At 31.1% G+C, this 19,902-nt stretch overlaps 6 protein-coding genes across 7 annotated transcripts in view; 2 read left to right on the plus strand and 4 right to left on the minus strand.

Annotated features, from left to right (window-relative positions):
- Positions 1 to 506: 506 nt before the first annotated feature.
- On the minus strand, positions 507 to 1,436 carry LOC119668391. Its single transcript, XM_038077878.1, has 3 exons — positions 1,061 to 1,436; positions 846 to 983; positions 507 to 779 (listed from the first exon to the last, which is right to left on the minus strand). The coding sequence occupies exons 1-3, from the start codon at positions 1,238 to 1,240 to the stop codon at positions 696 to 698; spliced, it is 402 nt and encodes a 133-aa protein (XP_037933806.1). The 5' UTR covers positions 1,241 to 1,436; the 3' UTR covers positions 507 to 695.
- Positions 1,431 to 2,675, minus strand: LOC119668390 (histidine triad nucleotide-binding protein 3-like). Its single transcript, XM_038077877.1, has 3 exons — positions 2,346 to 2,675; positions 2,085 to 2,278; positions 1,431 to 1,552 (listed from the first exon to the last, which is right to left on the minus strand). The coding sequence occupies exons 1-3, from the start codon at positions 2,626 to 2,628 to the stop codon at positions 1,514 to 1,516; spliced, it is 516 nt and encodes a 171-aa protein (XP_037933805.1). The 5' UTR covers positions 2,629 to 2,675; the 3' UTR covers positions 1,431 to 1,513.
- Positions 2,676 to 3,874: 1,199 nt separating this feature from the next.
- On the plus strand, positions 3,875 to 8,732 carry LOC119682874 (vacuolar protein sorting-associated protein 8 homolog). Its single transcript, XM_038096407.1, has 5 exons — positions 3,875 to 4,291; positions 4,355 to 4,591; positions 4,658 to 5,722; positions 5,783 to 6,634; positions 6,704 to 8,732. Exons 1-5 carry the CDS (start codon positions 4,190 to 4,192, stop codon positions 8,204 to 8,206), a joined length of 3,759 nt encoding a protein of 1,252 aa, XP_037952335.1. The 5' UTR covers positions 3,875 to 4,189; the 3' UTR covers positions 8,207 to 8,732.
- Positions 8,733 to 8,838: 106 nt separating this feature from the next.
- LOC119672196 (regulator of MON1-CCZ1 complex) lies at positions 8,839 to 12,438 on the minus strand. The gene is made up of 7 exons (XM_038083190.1): positions 12,292 to 12,438; positions 11,647 to 12,121; positions 11,202 to 11,591; positions 9,873 to 10,131; positions 9,403 to 9,802; positions 9,133 to 9,337; positions 8,839 to 9,068 (listed from the first exon to the last, which is right to left on the minus strand). Exons 1-7 carry the CDS (start codon positions 12,391 to 12,393, stop codon positions 8,992 to 8,994), a joined length of 1,908 nt encoding a protein of 635 aa, XP_037939118.1. The 5' UTR covers positions 12,394 to 12,438; the 3' UTR covers positions 8,839 to 8,991.
- Positions 12,439 to 13,813: 1,375 nt separating this feature from the next.
- LOC119672817 (zinc finger protein 26) lies at positions 13,814 to 15,707 on the plus strand. The gene is made up of 2 exons (XM_038083959.1): positions 13,814 to 14,470; positions 14,528 to 15,707. The coding sequence occupies exons 1-2, from the start codon at positions 13,838 to 13,840 to the stop codon at positions 15,584 to 15,586; spliced, it is 1,692 nt and encodes a 563-aa protein (XP_037939887.1). The 5' UTR covers positions 13,814 to 13,837; the 3' UTR covers positions 15,587 to 15,707.
- A 3,108-nt stretch (positions 15,708 to 18,815) lies between these two features.
- LOC119668966 overlaps positions 18,816 to 19,902 on the minus strand; it is a 70,958-nt gene continuing 69,871 nt past the window's right edge. The window contains exons 4-5 of one of the 2 annotated variants that reach the window (XM_038078669.1): positions 19,426 to 19,760; positions 18,816 to 19,317 (exon numbers count right to left, since the gene is read on the minus strand). In XM_038078669.1, coding sequence (XP_037934597.1) covers positions 19,030 to 19,317; positions 19,426 to 19,760 — 623 coding nt within the window. In that variant the 3' untranslated portion in view covers positions 18,816 to 19,029. Of the gene's footprint in view, positions 19,321 to 19,425; positions 19,761 to 19,902 lie in introns of both variants that reach the window. The other variant, XM_038078668.1, reaches the window with a different exon arrangement.

A 19,902-nucleotide genomic window follows, 5' to 3' on the forward strand; every position in this document is an offset into this window, starting at 1 on the left:
ATATAATAGTATTATAAAAAAATAATTACATTAATAGTTATAAAATAATTAATAAACAATTAATAATTATAATAATAATTAATAATTATAGAAAAAAATAAAAATTAACTATAAAAAATAATTATATTGATAATTATAAAAAAATAATAATAATTATAAAAAAATAATAATAATTATAAAAAAAAAATAATTCTGTCAGTAAAGTAAATGAAAGTATAATTTAAGCGTATAAGTATTAAAAACAGATTTTTTTGCAAATAATAAACGAAAATATAATTTAATAAAATCACAGGTACTTAATTAATTTTTACAAAATGTAAAAAATTCATAAATAAATTATAAATACTAGAAAATAATAATATTTGATTAAAACTAAATAAATAATAAATGGCACACTTTTTTGAGAAATTTTATATTAAAAACATCAAGCCTTTTAGACATTTTTAAGAAAATTTATAAAATAATTATGGCAACACATTTTTTTTACGAAATTTAATTAAATTTAAAAATAATAATTATTTTACTCATAAGTAATATTGTTTAACTATGCACTTGTGTTGCCATTATTAATGAAAAGTTAAATTCCTCCATTTAATTTAAATCCAACCAAATTTTCTAAACAGTTGCATAGTTCTCCATTGTAACTCATATAGTATCTCCATACCATCTATTTTACGAAGTAAACTCATTTTATGCTACCTGCGGTTTGTATTCCCAGTACGTTGGATTACACAACCCTTAAATGAATTCAAGCGCACATCAATTTCGCCTTCTTCCAACTATAAAAAAAATTATATAGAAAACATAAATAATTAAATTAATTTACATTAATTATTGTGCATTACTTCATCAAAAGCATATATGTCCTGATAGCACGAGTATGAAACACAACGACGTACACAGGCTATCTTATCAACTCCCTCTAGATTTTCGCATGTAATATGTTGCTCACATTTAACTTCTAAATCGTGATATATAATTTCCTTATAAAAATATAAAAATTTAAATTCACATATAAATATTTTAATATATCTTATGAAAAATCAATAATTTTGTTTACGTTTTTACTTGTCTCCTTGTAAGCATATTCCGGAAAGTGAAAAGTTGCCGCTTTTGGCAGCGGTTTCCCGTTTACGTCCAATTCTACATTTATTCCAGCATTTATTAATCTAATTTGTATAATTAAAAAATAAATAAAATTTCTGCTAATGACTTCCGAAAGTGATTGTTTGCGCGACATGCTTTGAGCAGTAATAAGTGAAAGTCTTTAGGGGTGGGTGGTGGTGAACCAACTGATGTCAAAGTAACAAAAAAAACATCTGTGCAAATGGTTGACGTTTATAACATAGTACATAAAACAAATGCTGATTGTTTTAAAAGTTCTAGTCAATTTATTTAAAATAAAGCTTCTTTATATGTATTACATATATGTATATCTCGTTGAATTTTCTAATTACACATAATTAAATATCCCTGAACCTTAAATTTAAATGAAAAATAATTGGAAGTGGTTTTAAGCTTTTTCATTAATAGCACGAATTTGTTCTTCTACCTGAAAGAAAGAAAAATTTATATAGATTAAGAATTTAAATAAATAAATATAAAGTATTAATTTAATAACAATTTTCAAAATATCCATATTTTTATGTACATATATATATATTTACTTATCGCATATACAAGTATATAAAAAAAATATATCAAAAATAGTAATTTCAATTGAATTGAGCACAGTAACTTTTAACTTTAATTACATTTAATTAATCATTTAATATTAGACACTTCTGTTTAGAAAAGTTTGTTTCAATTGCGAACCAATGGACTATGAAGCAAAACCTTAGTAGCAGTCCAGTAAATTTTAATAAGATATACTATTTTAATTCAATTTATTAATTACTGGAAAATTTTGATATATATCTGGCGAAGAGTAGAATATTCAGTTTAACTGCTATCAAACCAAACAAAGTACATCTTATCGCACTTCAAATAAAAGGCATTAGTTACATAATAATATACAAAATCAACAGTAATAATAATAAAACAATTGTCACAAGATGAACTTAAATATATTTATTTGCACTTACAGTTTTAAACCAAAATGTTCCTGATTTGAAAACCAAACGATTGATAAAACTCATTGTTGACTTGGGTGCTATGCCGTGCATATGCAAGTGTTTAACACTGATAGCTGGTGGCTGATGAAAACCGAATATGGCATCATTGTTGTCAATACCACGGCTAGTGTAATATTGCTTTAGGCCAGTTTCCATTCTTCGAACTAAAGGTCATACATAACATAATAATTAATTTGTTTACGTGTACAAATCTTATGTTCATTAACTTACTCATATCTATGTCATTTTTAGTTAATACCTTAACACTTTCTATATGTCGTTTGGTTACAGCTAGGAAGTGGTATTTTGAAGTAGGTCTTATATCCTCAAATATAACAAATTCTGATGTTTCCTTAACTATGTTTGTTTCGGGTTTCTTTCCCGCAATAATATCACAGAATATACAACTTTCAGTCATTTCGACTTTGTCGTTACAATCCCAGAAGGGTAACGTAGAAAATATAATTACAACCAGCGCTATGACAGTTAATAATAGATACTGTATTGTACTCATTTGACAGTGATTAGATTGTTAAATATAAAAAAATCTTTATTTGAAATGTTTTGAATGGAATGTTGACAGAGTTATTTATCAATTATATAGATGTAACAGTTTTCAGTATGAAGATGTTAGTGAGTGTGATGAAGATGTTTATGAAATATTGTAATACGGGGATGATTTTGCGGAATCATTTCATTATGTAAATAATTGCGAAATAATTGCAAAAACTAGGGGAACTTTTTCACCCAAGATTCAATTTTTGAATCTTATGATAGCCTCTATCATATCTATCAGGCCGTTTGCGAGTTCGAAAAAATTGATGGTTAATTGAGGGAAATAGTAAATTATGTCGGTGTGGCAGCGAGTGTTGGTATTTGCTAGAATTTCGAATAGGGTAAAGCAGAAAAAAATTAGGTAAATTAGTTGCAACCATTGTGAAAATTTCATAAGATGCTTAATAAATAAATCTGAAAACTTTTAACAGAAAAATAATAAATAAGTGCAATAAATAAATTAATAAATATTTACATAAGTACAGTTCAAAAAATCCCTAGAAAATTTCTATTTACTTTACATCACCTTACACGAACTTTCACACTGCCTAAGTAATCACGTTTTATATTAATAAAACTCAAGAAAAAATATACATATAACGCTCATGATTATATCTAGATATTTTGACTGAGTAATAACGTAATACCATATTTCACTATTAAAGACAATTTACCATTAATAACAGTTACAGTTTTTTCTGCATATTCACATATGCTCCAAATTTATCTTTTGCATAATTTGCATTTGAAATGTCCCTTAATTTCAGCCTTCATTTCAACGAAGTTAAGGGTATTTCGTTTGAAATTTGTATGGAAAAAACAAGTTAATTTCGCTGAAACGAAGATGAAATTAAGATTTTTTCGAAATTAATGTGTGTCTGAATATAATATAAATGAACTGAGCTCATTTATATAAAATCACTTTGTATCGTAAATTATTCTCATTAGTGGTTATAATGAGCAAAACCGCTTAAATGAGACAGAGTGAATGTGCTATAATTCAATTCATGTGATTTTAAAAGACATAAAGGAGATATTAAGGAGACATATTATAGTTTACGCTGTAGTTTGAACGTAATATTAGGAAAAAGTACACATCTACTAATCTATAGTAATGCTTTGGAAAAAAAGCGATGTTTTACTTTAAAAGCGATGTTTATAAATTTGTTTATATTTTACATATACTAAATTAAGACATTAAAATAAAATTCCATGTAGTTTATATTTATTATGTTTATTAATAAATACGTATGTTGCGCGTATAAAACGTTGCACAAATTGCAAATGTAGACTTTTATTTGTTTTGGTTTAACAGCTGTTTGTGTTCGACACAAAAGTTTTTTGGAGTCATTGATAAATAGGGTATAAGCAGAGTAGAGTGAATTAAGAGGGTGGGCGTGCAAATTTAATTGATAAGCAAAAAAAGTTTTTTTATAAAAGCAAAAACATATTAAGACCAGCAGAAAATTAAAGCTAATGTCAGCTTGAAGACTTAATTTGCTTTATTAAACGAAGTAAAAATGAATGAATTGAAAGCACCGTCGTTGCAATCATTGCTGGAGTCCGACCATGGATCCGCAGATAGTTTGTTGGCAGAATCATTGCAATTGGACATAGAAGATGTAAACAAACATATTTATCTAAATTTTACATTCAATATTTAATAGAGTTAATAAATTAAATAGCTGGATGAGGTCGAGTTTTCAATACCGCCAACGGGGGCGTTATCGACTTTAGATTCTATATTGAGTGAATTTGAAGCAGACTCAGATATTGCATCACAACTAAGTTTACCAATACCCACTCCAACACCTTCGATAGCGGAAGATGGTTGCGTACGTGGAGATGGCTCTGGTGGTATCGGTTCTATTATGCGCTATGCCATGATGCAAGGCGTATCAGCACAAATTTCTTCTGCTGCTGTATGTTTATAAATATCTCTAATGCAAATTTTTTAATTTTGTGTAATAATTTTGTTATTATTATAGGATCGTGTTAGTGCGGGTTTAGCATCATCATGTGCTGTATCTGCGCTTATTGCTGTCGGTACTTCACATGGACACATACTTACATTTGATGTCACGCAAACATTGCGTTGGGCGCATCAAGATAAAAATGGACAAGGTGCTGTTGGTGCACTTGCATTTAATCCAGATTGTACAAGACTACTTGCTGGCTATGCGCGCGGGCTTGTGGTAATGTTTGATACACAATCCGGTGATGCTTTGCGAAACGTTTACGATGCTATAACGCCCAACACAGGAGTATTACATGTGAAATGGACATCTCGATCTGCACTTGCCGTGTGCGCTGATTCAGGTGGTTCAGTATGGTCATTGAGTTTCACACGTAAGCTCGGCATACGTGGTTGCTCTTCTCGTTGTTTATTTAGTGGTGCACGTGGCGAAGTTTGTGCAGTGGAACCTTTGATAATAAATGCTAGTAGTCATCATGACTTAGATCAGTACTGTATAGTGGCCTTAGCAACCCTTTCCAAATATTTTATAGTTACAATACGTCCACGGCTAAAAGTCATTAAGTATCATGCACTGCAGGGGCCAGCAGATTGTTTACCACTACTAGCGTGGCAAATGGTATTAATACAAGCAGCAGACACAACACGTACAGTGGATCCGGTAATTGTTGTCGGTCGAGGCAATCAATTATTCTTTCATCAACTATTCATGACAAATGGACGAATAACACTTTTATATTTAAGACATGTACAAATGCAAGCGAATCTTTTATCAGCACATTGGTTGGGCCCAAAATGTGTTGGTTGCATAGATACGTCTGAGATATTGCATTTAATCGATGTACGTTCAAGTAGAGAACTGGAGTGTATTGATATGGCCAATGCTGGACTGGTCTATGGTTCGGCACAATTCAAAGGCTTAGCGACGGGTGGTAATGTGTCGCCAGCTTTAGCTTTAGCGGGCACACATGCATGCTACAATTCGATTTCAGCACGAGGCACACAATTGTATATATTAGGTTCACGTTCATTACATTTAATTGGTGTGCGCACTTGGACGGAACGCATAAATTATCTAGTAAATTAATTTTTGTTTTGATTGAAGTAATTTCTAGATAAGTAATATTTTTTATTTCAGGTGAAAAATCAGCGCTGGCAGGAAGCTTGTGATCTCGCTTTGGATGGCTATCGAGCGGCAGCAGATCGTCCTAAACGCAAAGCACAAGCAAAGGAACGTATAATTGCGCTATTTCAAGAGTACATAGCGACATCAGCAAGAGCGCCTGATTATTGTTTGGGTGCAATTGTAAAATGTCTTATAACGATTGGCCAAATGGATTTGTTGTGTTCAGAGCTATGGGAGCGACTTGAAAACACGAGTCTGTTCTTGCAACACATAACGGAGCATATTGAGCAGGAACACATACGCAGCATAAGTCCAGTAATTTCGCAGGCTTTAGTTGATTACTGGCAACAGTTGTCACCGGCTAAATTGGAAGAAATCATTTTAAAATTGGATTGGATGTGCTTAGATTTGAATCAAGTGCTGAAGGCTGTAAAAAGGCATAAGTTGTACCGCGCACAGATCTATCTGAACACGAAGGCTTTGAATGATTACACGATTTCGTTAACCGAGCTTATACCGCTTATTGATGCAGAACAACCTGATTTGGGTAATTGTCTGTTAGTCTATATATCAAGTTGTTTAGCGGGCAGAGGCTATCCAAGCGGCGAAATTGACATAGAATCGGTACAAAATGTTAAGCATGACGTGTTACGCTGCCTGACCTCATTGCACTCTGCGAATAGTGAACAGGAAGAGCTGCCATACCCATATCTGCGTGCTTTGCTTAAATTTGATACACGTGAAACACTAAACGTAATTTCATTGGCATTTCAAGAGAAGGAGTTCAGTGGAGAATTGGGCTTTTCACAGCGCAAACGTATTATAAATATTTTATTGGAAATCATGACGCCAGAAAACGCGACTGTAAGTAAATTTAGTTATTTGAATAATTATTGTTATTTAATGACTTAAAATAATGTTGTATGTTTATAGTGGGCTGAAATCGGTTGCCTGTTGAATTTTATTGCTCAACAGATATCACAACAATGTTTGCCATGTGATACACAACTGCTGCAAAAAGTACTGAATTACCTCGCGGAAGATGAAATAGCTAATGAGAGCGCAAGACAGCACTCTGAGCGTGAAACTGCTTGGCATGAACTACTTGTGAATAATTGTTTAGAGAATATAAGCAATGATGAGGAGCAATTGGTTTTAGCTAATAAAGCGCGCTGCTACTATGTGGAAGAGTACCTGCTAGAGAAACTACGACGTTTTGACACCATACTGGAATGCTATCTGAATAACAGTTTGCGGCATGAAACTATGTTTGTCTATATGGAACGTCATGTAAAAACGCCAGAACGTAAGATTTATACTCAATTCAAGACGCATTTGAAGAGTTTGCTTAACATTAACGCCAAAGAAGTAGCACGTATTGTGCATTTCCACTTTATGGATGAGCTGAGTGACCTTTTAAGTGTAGCAAGTGATGATGAAAAATCACTATTTATATTTTTAGAAAATTTACATAGAAGACGAGCAAATATTTCACAAGAGCAATGTGAACAACTTTTAGAATTATTATGTAAAAATAAGCCAGACCAAGTTACTGAATTTCTGGAAACTACGGAAAATTACAGCACGGAAACTGCACTCAATATTGTAAATAGATATGAACTCAAAATGGCAGCACTCTACCTTTACGAAAAACAACAGAACTATCAACAAGCTTTCGATATTTCCATGGAATTATTCGCTTGTGCCAATAGTGCAGATGTCGAGGCAAGAGCGCAGGATGTGTGCAGTTTATGTGAAAGAGCGTCAGCACATTTAGGTTTGAAAGAACGCGAAAAGTATTGGTTCACATTGATACAAGTAGTACTACCGCGTGAAGATCTCAAATCTATAACAAAATCGATGCTTCATCAAGCATCACAATTTGTAGATTTAACGAATTTAGTGCAATTGGTCATGAACACACATAATGTATCCGGAAACTTTGGCGATATTAAGATATTACTAATGAGTATGCTTATGAATTCTCGTTTGGAAACTGAAGCGCTGGGAAATGCGCTCAAAGTGATTGGTCACGATTTACATACAAAATTCGCAAAACGACGTAAGGAGGCATGTCGTGGCCTTTGGGTCACAATGATGCGTTGCGTATTTTGCAATCAGCGTTTGTATAATCAAACTAATATTCTAATATTGGGTGCTTGTGGTCATGCGATGCACGAACAATGTGCAGACGACTTTGAACAAAAGATTTTGTCGAATAAAAATGAATTAAACAACGTGTCAAACGATGATGTTGACGATGATCCGTATAAATGCCCTCGCTGTCAAATTACAATAAAACCAAATGTGCTATGCAATCCCGTAACGTTATCCAAACCAAGTCAAAATATGTCAAATGTAAAAAATAATGAAGATATGATGCGAAAGAATGAAATAGGTGTTTTGAAACTCAAAGCGCCACCCAAAAAATTTTGAGGCACGTCCAATTGAACCGTTTTACAGCCAGTTTTATAGTTTACTTGAAGAATACACTGCTAAATGTTCCACACCATAGGAAATATATTTTTTCGGTTAAAGTAAAATATATAACGTGCGAAGGAACTTAACTTTTATAAACTATTTCATGATTAATATAACAATAGTCAGTTAACCAGCTAAGAGTTAGATCAATACCACATTCACACTGTTATTATCAGCATTAAAAACAAAAAATAAAATAATTTTATATAATTTTCTACACGATGCAAAATACAATTTTGCGGTACTACTTCAAATGGTGCGAAAAACGTAACATAAAAGTTCTTAAAATCTTTAATTACAATAGCTAGCAAATATATATTTATTACTATTTCATTAGCATGTAAATATTTGATATTTCTATTTCAAATTAACTGCAACAAGCAAGCACTAATTAAAAAGCTGCAGTCTACCACCTGTCAATTTCTGTTTTAAGCAACAATTCCAATTTTTCTATTATATTTTATTTTTTATATTAAATACAGTATCCATTAGTAGATTTATATCTTTATAAAAAATTTATTAGTAACTTAATAAATAAGCTTATTAAAAGTATATATATTATTTATATTAATTTAATAGAGTTTCATAGATCGTATCTGTTAAACTTATAGTTTGTGATCAAATAATTTATGTCTAATATTTTTTCTGAGAATTATGTATGTATATATATACAAATAAAATTATATATAATAAAACATTAACTTTAATTTAACCAATTCGAAGCTATCAAACTATAACTACTACGTATTCCTGTTTTCCGCAGTCTCAGAAACAAATTGTTCGTTATAATACTGCACAAATTCTGAACACTGCTCAGCTATGGAGAGAGAGCACAAAAAAAATTATACAAATATTATTATATAATAAATATAATTATTTACTTGGTAAGAAGTCGGGACTTCCACGCACTTGCGTATTTCGTTTTTGAAAGTACTGAAAGATGCTGTAGAAGACAGTAGGTTGTTTGGTTTTTTGCGCGGCTTCCAAATATTTTCGCGCTGAGATAGTAGTTCCAGGATTAGCTTGTTTCGCTATTCTAAGCGCATCAAGCACTTTACCTTCTCCAAGTAGCACTTCTATTATAATCTAATGTATAAGATATTTTTATAGCAACAATATGAGCATTAATAAATAACTAATCAGGTACAAACCTCAGTAGCTTTAATTTTCGACAGCATATCCAAGGCAACTTGAAATATTGCATTGTCCACATTGGAATGAGAAAGTAGAAAACAGCCGATTTCCTTTGATTCCTGCAGCAACGAATAGCTGACGAGACGTCGCAGTGTATCAAAGTCTTGCTTGCGTATCAATTCCATTATAATCATTTTACTGATATCTTCCTGTGCAGCGATGTTATGTGCAATCAATGATTGCAAGTAAATCATGAGTATAGTTTCGGTTTGTGGACGTTCTGCGATTGGTTGGAATACATTTGTATACATATCAATTTGTTCGATTAAAACTTTTGGTGGTGCAGGTGGTTTTGGTATTGCTTTAATATTTGATGGTTGAGCAGTTTGGCTTTGTAGTTCCAAATGAACCCACTGACTGTGAAATAAAAGTGTGTGAATTAAATGGTTAGGTGTATGTAATTGCATTTCTTGTAGTATTAACTTACGCATAGACTTTGTTTATTTTGTTGAAAATAGTTTCAAGCACTGGTAGTAAAGTGCCACTATACTCTTCGTCGACAAGTTCTTTAATAACTTTAAGTAAAATTTGTTTACCATTACTGCGCTGTAGTAAGAACTCTGTCAACCTGATGCGATCGGTTATCAAGATACAAAGTGGATCCAGGCAGAGATTCAAAAACCACATACAACCCAGTTCAGCGTCAATCACAATATTCGGTTGAAAAAGCACCCAATTTATGGAATCTGTAACGACACACATTATAAGTAATATATGGCAGTGTAATAATTCAGTTCCGATGTAGTTAGTATGTATTTTGTTAGAACTATTCTATCCCTAATTAAAGCCAACAATTTATCGCTTAGTTGAACTTAAGTTATGTTAGGTTGAAGTGGCGATCTTGTTCCCAAAGTTCATTTGATACAAATAATGGCTCGTTGTGATACCATAGATTAACGTTAATTAAAGGACGACAGTGCTCAGCGTACGAACAATGCTGAAAGGTACGACTCTCCCATTGGAACCCAATGGGAACTCGTCAACCACGACAAACAAGTCCCGTTCACGACCCTCTAAAGGAACTTTACTTTAATTACGTGTAATTATACGCAGACCAGACCAGAACGACCGCAGTGTTAGCGTACGAACAACGCTGGAAGGTACGACTCTCCCATTAGGTTCCAATGGCAACTCGGATTTTACAAACAGATGCCAGCGGGTTACAACAACAGCAAAAACTCTCCCATTCAAGTGAAATTGAAACAACCTAACACGTCTCTAATATTGCAGTATGACAGCTCTGTTAGATTGGTTAGAAATGATGGACACTGACACATGAGATGAAGTACAGTTTCTTCCTTATCCATATATCCACAATACCGACAAAAGTTATTATAGGATAGATTCAATCTCATACGTAGTACTAAGCAGGAAACGTATTAATCGAAGCAGCTGCATAGTTCGTTTCTTCTCTAGTGTAGACTAGGTCGATCTTGAGATTGAATAGGAGGGTTCATCTGTCCAAGTTCTTTTAACTAAACTCAGGTATTTTTAGTGCAACTTAAGTAGTATATAAAGTTACAGATCTTTTATGTTTATGTCTCTATCTGACTTTAAAAATTTGAAGACATGTTTATTCTATCTTCTAGCTAAAATATGACATTAAGTCAGAAAGTATATATACAGAGAAAAGATAGCGAAAACGAGAGTTTTAGATTGATAATACGCAATATGATGGTAGAACTCTTACTTAATACATAATTTAATGTAAAAATTACTATATGATAATATTATTATATTAAAATAACCAACTCACATAATTCACACTGCAAAATTTTTCCTTCTAATGAGAGACTAGGAAGTTTGAGACCAAATGGATGTATCGATCTAGCAGGCGTAATAGGTGTATGGTAAGTAATTTCATTTATGACATTTCCACTTAAAGCGATATCAAACAGTAATGATGTTGCGGAAGCCTGATGATGCACTACAATTAAATTGTCGACAGTATTTATAGCAAAACATCCAATGCAACCCAAACGTAATATGTGACATTTTCTTGGTGCTAATCCAGGTCCATTTAGTAAATATACTTCCACTTCCATCATGCTCGTACTACTAGCATTTAATATCAAGACAGCTAGCATGCCATACACTTGGGCAAGTGTCACTTGACTTACTTCCACTTCTCGGTTAACGTTTCCAACTGCAGTATACAATCAATTATTTATTTAATATTACATACCTAACAGTACACTTACGGTCTAATTTTGGTAATTTAGTTATTGTTTTCTTTTTCAACAATACTGGCATTAATGTGTTATTTTCAGCGGAGCAAATTAACGCTATATTTGCTTCTGAACACCAAGCAAACCATTTGATTGACATACTTAATGCTTTTACAGAACGCATTTGCCGCTTTTCCACTACAATATTAAAGATCTCAATGCCTCCATTAGATATAATCACGATGTCACGGTTATGAACCCAAACAAAACCAAAAATAATTGATTTAGTTTGATGCACTATGACTTCTTGTAACATTGGTTGTCCGGCTTGAAAACATATAAATTCCACAGCATTTTCAAGTCTTTGTACTGCAAGCACTTCGTTGTCTGGTGAAAATTTTATGAAACGTATGGTACCACGATCAGTCATACAAAACGATATAACAGCATCTTCGGTTGGGCCTTTGACTACAACACCAGTAGCTCCTCCACTACGCACAGCGAAAATCTATGTGGAATATATGTTTTAATATTAACAATAAAGATTATATGTACATATAATGATTTATACTGATACGATATCTTTAGCATCTATGTACTGATACGACTTTGCACTTTAATCCTTTCAAGAACATATATTGCTTTAAGTGGCAATTTATCAATAAAAGCTACCGTTACCTGTTTATTAGAATCATCAAAAAAAACATTAGTTAATTGATTTACGGAATCGAAACGTATTGGATTTTTGGATAACTCAATATAATGAAGAGAATTATCCATTATTAAATGAAAATAATTTGTTATTATTTGATTTGCTAATATTGTTTTGGTTGAAAACAGCTGATTCAGCTGTCACAATGTAATGTCAGTGTTAGGGTTGCCATTTTATAAAAACAGAGTTGCTCGTGCACGATAGAGTTGAAGAAGTAGTTAAAGTCTTTGAAATGTAACATTACTTATTTATATATTATTTTATGCATAATATATAAAATAATATAATAAATAACATATAGTTATTTATTTATACACATCATGTTTGTATTAGAAATTCATATGTTCAAATCCTGTGCCATAATTATGTCGTTTATATCCGAAATCATATAACATAAATATTGTTAGCTATTATGGTAAATATCAATGGCAAATCATGAATAGCGGGGCATGACCAATTTCCGCAAAACAAAGACTTTGGCGTTGGTTAGACATAAATATGGTTCGTAAAAGTTTCGTAAGAGAATAGGAATTAATGAAATACGATTGCCAGTATATGTGATAAGGGTTTGCGTAGGTAATTGATAAGCTATATAATATACCTACAGTTTATAAAAATTTCACGCATTCTAACTGCCAGTATCTTATCACCCAAATTTGTAAAAGTAGAAAAATATTAAACAATAGGAAATTATGTTGTTCATGAGAACAAAAAATTTGAAAATAAAATAAAAATGCAAGGTATACATTCATTTCAATGTAATGAAGTTTAGGAACTATTTTAAAAGAAATGTTTAATATTATTCTTTTTAATTTACATTATAACAAGCAAGTCCATGGAAACTTAAGCCAAATGAAGAATGTCATGAATAAGATTATGACACTCGGTAAAGTAACTGGGAGTTAGGGATAATAAAAAATCATTTAATTGAATGTTATTAGAGGTTTTATAGATATCGGAGTTGGAAAAATGTCCCCCTTCAGGTCTGCGCTTTAGTAACTTTGATTTACATAATCTAAGGCTTTATTAGCTTAACGCTAGTACGAATACCATTGCTACAGGAAATGATCATAAAACTCAATAAAAAATGTTCTAAAAAAAAGAGAAAACTGTATTAGCACTTTTATTTTTATTTTTTTCGCAAAATGGTTGTTAGTAGTAGACATTACTGTAAAAGTGAAAGTATTGTTTAATAAGAATACTTACAAAAACTATCAATAATTATATTTAAAGTATTTATTACAGAATTTTATATAAATAATTTATTATACATAATGGTCAATACATTAAATATTATGTTTCATATATTCTCTGAAGTTTTGGTAAACAGTCAACGTTCTGAATCCACTTAAACACATAAAAAATATCTGCAGCAATATTTTTAGCCTCTACTGTGCGAAGCTGTGTTTCATAGTCAATTTTGTTTCTTCAATAATGTAAACAAATTTTTGCTTCTTATTGAAAATAATAATTAATAATTAGTAAATTCTGATTTAATTTCTTAAATAAAATATGCGGGAACACGACACAAACAAGCATTGTCGTGCGTGCCTGCAAAATTTAATGGATGACACATGTGTATACAATTTGTTGGAGACACCGAATCTTCTCAAGCATTACATCGTCTGCACGTCATTAACCGTAGAAAAAGAGGATGAATACCCGAAAGTGATTTGCTCTGACTGCTATACAAAAATCACTGAGTTTTATGAATTTAAAACGATGTGTGTGGGTTCCTTGCACAACTTTAAGGATATTGTAGCCAAAAGCATATTTGATGATGAGACACCAGTGCTTGAAACTGAAGTGCAAACTAAATTAGAAATTACAGTTCAAGAACCAGACTGTGCGCGTTTGCTATTAGAAAGTCAGAATAAAGAGGATAGTCTTTGTAAAAAATCTAAGCAAACGAAGAGAAAAAAGGAGCGCCAAACCAAATTAAAACGAAACCAAAATGTTGCTGCAGCAGCTCAAAGTGGCAACGTAACTGTGGAGAAACAACTGTCATCAAAGCCAATTGAGTGTAATACCACAATAATTAGCGACAATGAATGTAATGCAGAGTTCCTTGATGAGAGTGATGTGGACATTGACTTGAGCGTTGTGCAAGAAGCTGCTGGTGAAACGCAAAGCAATGAAAGTTGTGTAAGTAATTTTTTCATACTATCGCATAAGGTAATAAATTTGTCTTCCTCTTTTTAGTGTAGCCCTACTGATGAAAAATGCGGCATTAAACGTACAAAAACTGCAGCTAGCAAGCAGTGTAAGTCGCAGATATTCCAGTGTGACATTTGTCCTACACGTTTCTTCGTCGAACATCGTTTGGTTGCGCATAAACGTAGTCATGATGGCTTAGTTCCTTATCCTTGTCCTCGTGAAGGTTGTGATAAATCATTCAATCGTTGGTACTGCCTATCGGAGCACCTAAAAGAGCATGAAGGCATAAATCGTTGGTTTACTTGCGAAGTGGAGGGATGCAGTAAAGTTTACAAACACAAACCCACTTTAGCTATGCACATGCGAAGACACCATCAACGTGGCCCTGAGCTGAAGTCTCACGTTTGCGAAATATGTGGTAAAGTTTTTAAAGCGTCTGCCATACTAAACGACCATCGTTACACACACATCGACAAATCACAGTTGCCTTACGCATGTGAACAACCCAATTGTTTACGTCGCTTTTCCAACAAAGAGAAACTGAAAGTGCACCTTATGCGACATGCTGGAATCAAAAACTTTGTTTGCTCCTTCTGTGGCATGCGGAAAACAACGCGCAATGAACTGAAAATACATATCAATTATCATACGCTGGAACGTACTTGGCCGTGTCGCTTCTGTACGCATGTGTGCAACAGTGCTGGCAACTTGAAGATGCACATACGTACGGTACACGAACGTGCTAAGGATTATGCTTGCCGTTATTGCGAACGCACTTTCGCCAAACCTGATACGCGTAAATATCATGAAATGACGCATACCGGCGAAAAGCCAAATGAGTGTGAGCAATGCGGACGACGCTTCACTCAGCCAGCTGCATTGCGTACGCATCGGAAGATACATCAAAAGCAACAAAAGCAATTCACTGAAGAATTAAGCGCCACTGTTGATGCAATCAGCATTCCACCTGTGATAACACACGACCAAAGTCTTAGTGACATATTGACAACAGAACAAGAAGTGCTAATGGCACAAGCACTGCCGGTGCAAGTTTGTGGAAGCAGAAATGATGGGGCTTTAGAAGACCTTTTTACGGGTAGTTAGATATAGTGATAAGTTAGTTTATAAGTTATAATCTATTTAGTATTTAGTTATGTTAAAAAATTGTGTTAGAATAATAAGTTTTTGAAATACTATATAAAGATCGTTGTGGTATATTTATAGTAGTTAAATAACAACATTAGTAAAACTGGTTTACAAATCATAAATTTGTTTTTATATTCATTTATCACTGCTTCACTGCTTAATCTTTGTTTCATTTATGCAGCGAGTATTACGAAATAGTTAAAACGTGAATCTTCAGTCCAAGCAACGTAACGAAAAATATAACAGTATGCTTTTTAGAATTATGTTCATCGAAAGCACTCTTAAGGGTTACCTTTGAGTACTGGTGCAATATACAGAAGGCCATCCCTTGCGATCCAAGGGGTCACCTCCGTGGAGGAGGGTCTAACCATGTTTACCGACGGTTTAAAAACTAGGAGTGGCGTAGGAAGTGCAGTATTCTCAGAATGGTTGAATATATCCTCTTACTACAGGCTTCCAGAACACTGCAGTGTTTATCAGAAAGAAATCATTGCTAGAAGGGAAGCTATAGCTTGTTTAGAAGTAGATGATATACTTGATAGGAATATATACCTACTACCGGATGTTTAAGCTGCTTTAAAGTTCTTGAGTTCACTTCACTTTACATCTAGGACAGTCTTTGATTGCTATACATCTTTAAATAATATGTCGACGTTCCGAAGGAACACTTAAGAGCTATTCTTGAGTACTACTATAATATTCTGAAGGTAAGTCGTCAGTCAAAGAAATAGAACCAATTGCATATTGATGCTATATTATGTATTTAAAAATTAGCTCCACCAAAAAAAACACCTTTAAGGGCTTTTCTTGACTACTGGTATAATATACAGAAGATGATTCTTCTTTAATCAATAATTATAAAAATTATAAAAAATAATTATAAAAAAATAATTATAAAAAAATAATTATAAAAAAATAATATAAAACAATAATAATTATGAAATTTATATAAATTATTATTTAAGGGGATAAAATTCTGGTTAAGAGTTATTTTTACGGATATTAAATAATTTGTTGAATTAATATATAATTATTACATTTTGTTATTTATTATAAATAAATTAATAATGTTGTAATAATTATAAAGTTTATATAAATTATTATTTAAGGGGATAAAATTGTGGTTAAGAGTTACTTTTACGGATAATAAATAATTTATTGAATTAATATATAATTATCAAATTTTGTTATTCATTATAAATAAATTAATAATTTTGTAATAATTATAAAATTTTTATATATTATTATTTAAGGGGATAAAATTTTGGTTAAGAGTTACTTTTACGGATAATAAATAATTTTTTGAATTAATATATAATTAATAAATTTTGTTATATATTATAAATAAGTTAATAATTTTCTAATGATTATAAGGTTTATATAAATAATTAATTAAGGGTTAAGAATTTTTTTTACGGATTATAAATACTTTATTGAAATATTATATAAATATTATAATAAATAATTATAAATAATATTTATTTTAAAATAAATATTATATATTTATTTATTTATTACGTGTTTTATAATTGTTTTCTACCGAAAGGACTTTTAATGGCTTTGCTTGTCTATGGATATAAAACTCAAGAGGTGATTCCTCAGTTAAAGAAGAAAAAAATGTATGATATGATATATCTGTCTGGAAACTTTTTCGGATAAAAAGTCGGTTTACACAAAACTTTTTTCTTTGTGGATTATTGTGGGTTTCTTTATTATATTTAATATTTATTTTTTAATAGTTTTAATAATGTTTTTAAAATTTTTTTTTGACTTTCTTCAAAATTTAAAAATTATTTTTAAAGAAGTTACTAATATTAAAACAAATTTTTTTTTAATTTTTGATAAATAATATAATTTTATTTATTTTCTTTAAGACTACATTTTGCTGATCAAATAAAAAAAAAACAAATGCAATAAAAAAATTAGACAAATTAAAATGTACATAATTAGTAGTTTATATATACAAATAAAATTAAATTAATGAATAAATACACGCAATATAATTTTGTTAATTAAATGAGCTTATAAGACAATAAAAAAAAACGGATTTAAGTTTTTATTGATAGAAAACCTTAGTTAAAAATACTTTTGCAGATATTAAAGTTATTAATTAATTATAAAATCACATTAATTAAAAATAATTAATAAAAAAAATTTACATAAACATTATTTATTGTGTATAATTTATTGTTTGAATGCTTAAGGGCGTACTTGCTTGTATATTTATCGTATGTATGTAATTTATCTACTGTTTTGCTGATTTCAATTAATTTTATATAATCTTTTATTTTTGCAGATATATCTTATGTTCATAATTATTTAAAAAATTTGAAAAAAAAAATAAAATAAAATATCTTAACAAAGTATCTTTGCATAATTTCTATTTTAAAGTGATATTTCGTGAGTGGTTGATTGGCTGTGTACTTTAATTTAATTTATTAATTTTTTATTTATTTAACGTATCTTCATTGTTGCAGTGTATATAATAAGTAAATAATATTGTATATAAAGTATAATCAGTTAAATAGATAATATCATATTTGTATACATATACATATATAATAATTTATACGTCAGTGTAAATAATATTTTATTTTAAATGCACTATACATAAATACTCAATGTAATTTCAATGTATACATATATCGTTAAGAAGAAAGGCTGCTTTAAATTAGGGGATTCCTCTTTTTATATGTACATACGAAAATCGAGGAAGGACAATGACACATACACATATAATCTTTGTTCTTGTAAATAAATGTTTAATTGTATCATTTGTAAATTATATAAATAAATATATATTAGATATATATATGTATATATTAGAATTGTTTCTGTTTTTTTTTAAATATTACTACATTTACACGCACGCACACATACGTTCATTGTACACATGTATGTGTGTATTGTATATTTTATATATATTTAGGCTAAATATCACCAACGATTTGATCGTTTCTTAACAATCTTAACAATCTTAAGAGTTAATTAAGTTTTTATATATATATTATTATATATGCTCTTTTAAATATATTTTAAAATTATTTTATATCATTTTTTAAAAATCATATTTCTATGTTTTACATATAAATCATTTTAACTGCATTTTATTTTTGCTTCATTAAATAAATTTTAGCATTGCTTATATACTTAATTTCTATTACAGATAAACTATATTCTCCAATAGATACAACTAAGTTAAAAATATAATTTTTTTTTAATTTACATCAAAGCCTACAATAAATTTAAGCTCGTTCAATTCGTTCGATTCACATTTGAAACTTGATTTTTTGTTTTGTTTTTTTTTTTTAATTAATAATTAAATTAATTACAGCACTTAATTAAATTCACAATTAAATTAAATTAATTTTTTAAAATTTCATAAATTTACATCTTTGCATTTAAACGTAATCTGAGGGAACAGTTGTCGTGCTTGTCTCATTTATGGCTGCCAGTCGTGGCATACGTCGTTGAGTAGCTAACGCCGTCTCACTAGAACCTGTATCCCTACCTCCGCTGTCCCAGTTGGGTAACGGCTGTGACATGACAGTGAGACCCACAATTTCATAGGCGCGCTCATTGCCACCGCCGCCTGGCATAGCGGTCACTGAAAGATCCGAATAGTAGGCACTGCTCGGAGCCGATGAGACCACCATGGGAATGTCTTGTTCATGTTGCTGATAATGATACTTCTGTGAGAAAACCAACAAAACAGAAATTTCATCAAGGTGATGTTATAAAAAGCAATAAAAAAATAAATAATAAAAATAAATAAATATTTTTTTTTATATACTCACATCTTCACATTGGCTGTATGCCGTATTTTGATATGAAGGATTTGCGGAGCGCACCGATTCTCGATCCAATTCAGCATATAACGCTTCGCTAACACCAACGGGACTATAAGCGTCATCCATATGTGTGTAATGATTTTCCGCTGGTGATGATGATGGTGGTCCAATTTGATCTGGGCCCACAGAAGAACGTCGACTACCACCCAACCAAGTCCAAACACCCGAGTTACTTGTCGGACGACGTATACTATCCGAAGGATGCTTTACTGAAAGCGTTGAACGTCCGTTTTGACTGCCGTTGCGATTGTTGCGACACCACCAAGGCTGTGGACGACCACCTGTGAAGAAATTTATATATATTATTAAAAAAATATAAATTTAATATAATGATTTGTTTCTATATAATTATTATTTTTTGTTTTAATGATTGCGCGAATTTAAATAAAATAATTGAATTATAAAACCGATTCGTGACTTCAA

The sequence above is a fragment of the Teleopsis dalmanni genome, chromosome 1 (genome assembly GCF_002237135.1).
Source record: "Teleopsis dalmanni isolate 2A chromosome 1, ASM223713v2, whole genome shotgun sequence".
NCBI lineage: Eukaryota > Metazoa > Arthropoda > Insecta > Diptera > Diopsidae > Teleopsis > Teleopsis dalmanni.

Bases quoted from the DNA above. Each gene is read 5' to 3' on its own strand.
- LOC119672196 (XM_038083190.1), bottom strand. From the start codon at position 12,393: ATGGATAATTCTCTTCATTATATTGAGTTATCCAAAAATCCAATACGT. The intron at 9,803-9,872 runs GTAAGTTAATAC...TTTATTTCACAG, and splicing joins AAAATAAACAAAGTCTATGC to TCAGTGGGTTCATTTGGAAC. The intron at 9,338-9,402 runs GTTTGTACCTGA...CTTATACATTAG, and splicing joins CGAAAATTAAAGCTACTGAG to ATTATAATAGAAGTGCTACT.
- LOC119682874 (XM_038096407.1), top strand. From the start codon at position 4,190: ATGAATGAATTGAAAGCACCGTCGTTGCAATCATTGCTGGAGTCCGAC. The intron at 4,292-4,354 runs GTAAACAAACAT...TAAATTAAATAG, and splicing joins TGCAATTGGACATAGAAGAT to CTGGATGAGGTCGAGTTTTC. The intron at 5,723-5,782 runs GTAAATTAATTT...TTTTTATTTCAG, and splicing joins CGGAACGCATAAATTATCTA to GTGAAAAATCAGCGCTGGCA.
- LOC119668391 (XM_038077878.1), bottom strand. From the start codon at position 1,240: ATGTCGCGCAAACAATCACTTTCGGAAGTCATTAGCAGAAATTTTATT. The intron at 984-1,060 runs GTAAACAAAATT...TATTTTTATAAG, and splicing joins ACAAGGAGACAAGTAAAAAC to GAAATTATATATCACGATTT. The intron at 780-845 runs GTAATGCACAAT...TTTTTTTTATAG, and splicing joins ACATATATGCTTTTGATGAA to TTGGAAGAAGGCGAAATTGA.
- LOC119668390 (XM_038077877.1), bottom strand. From the start codon at position 2,628: ATGAGTACAATACAGTATCTATTATTAACTGTCATAGCGCTGGTTGTA. The intron at 2,279-2,345 runs GTAAGTTAATGA...TATGACCTTTAG, and splicing joins TAAAAATGACATAGATATGA to TTCGAAGAATGGAAACTGGC. The intron at 1,553-2,084 runs GTAAGTGCAAAT...TCTTTCTTTCAG, and splicing joins GAACATTTTGGTTTAAAACT to GTAGAAGAACAAATTCGTGC.
- LOC119672817 (XM_038083959.1), top strand. From the start codon at position 13,838: ATGCGGGAACACGACACAAACAAGCATTGTCGTGCGTGCCTGCAAAAT. The intron at 14,471-14,527 runs GTAAGTAATTTT...TCCTCTTTTTAG, and splicing joins CGCAAAGCAATGAAAGTTGT to TGTAGCCCTACTGATGAAAA.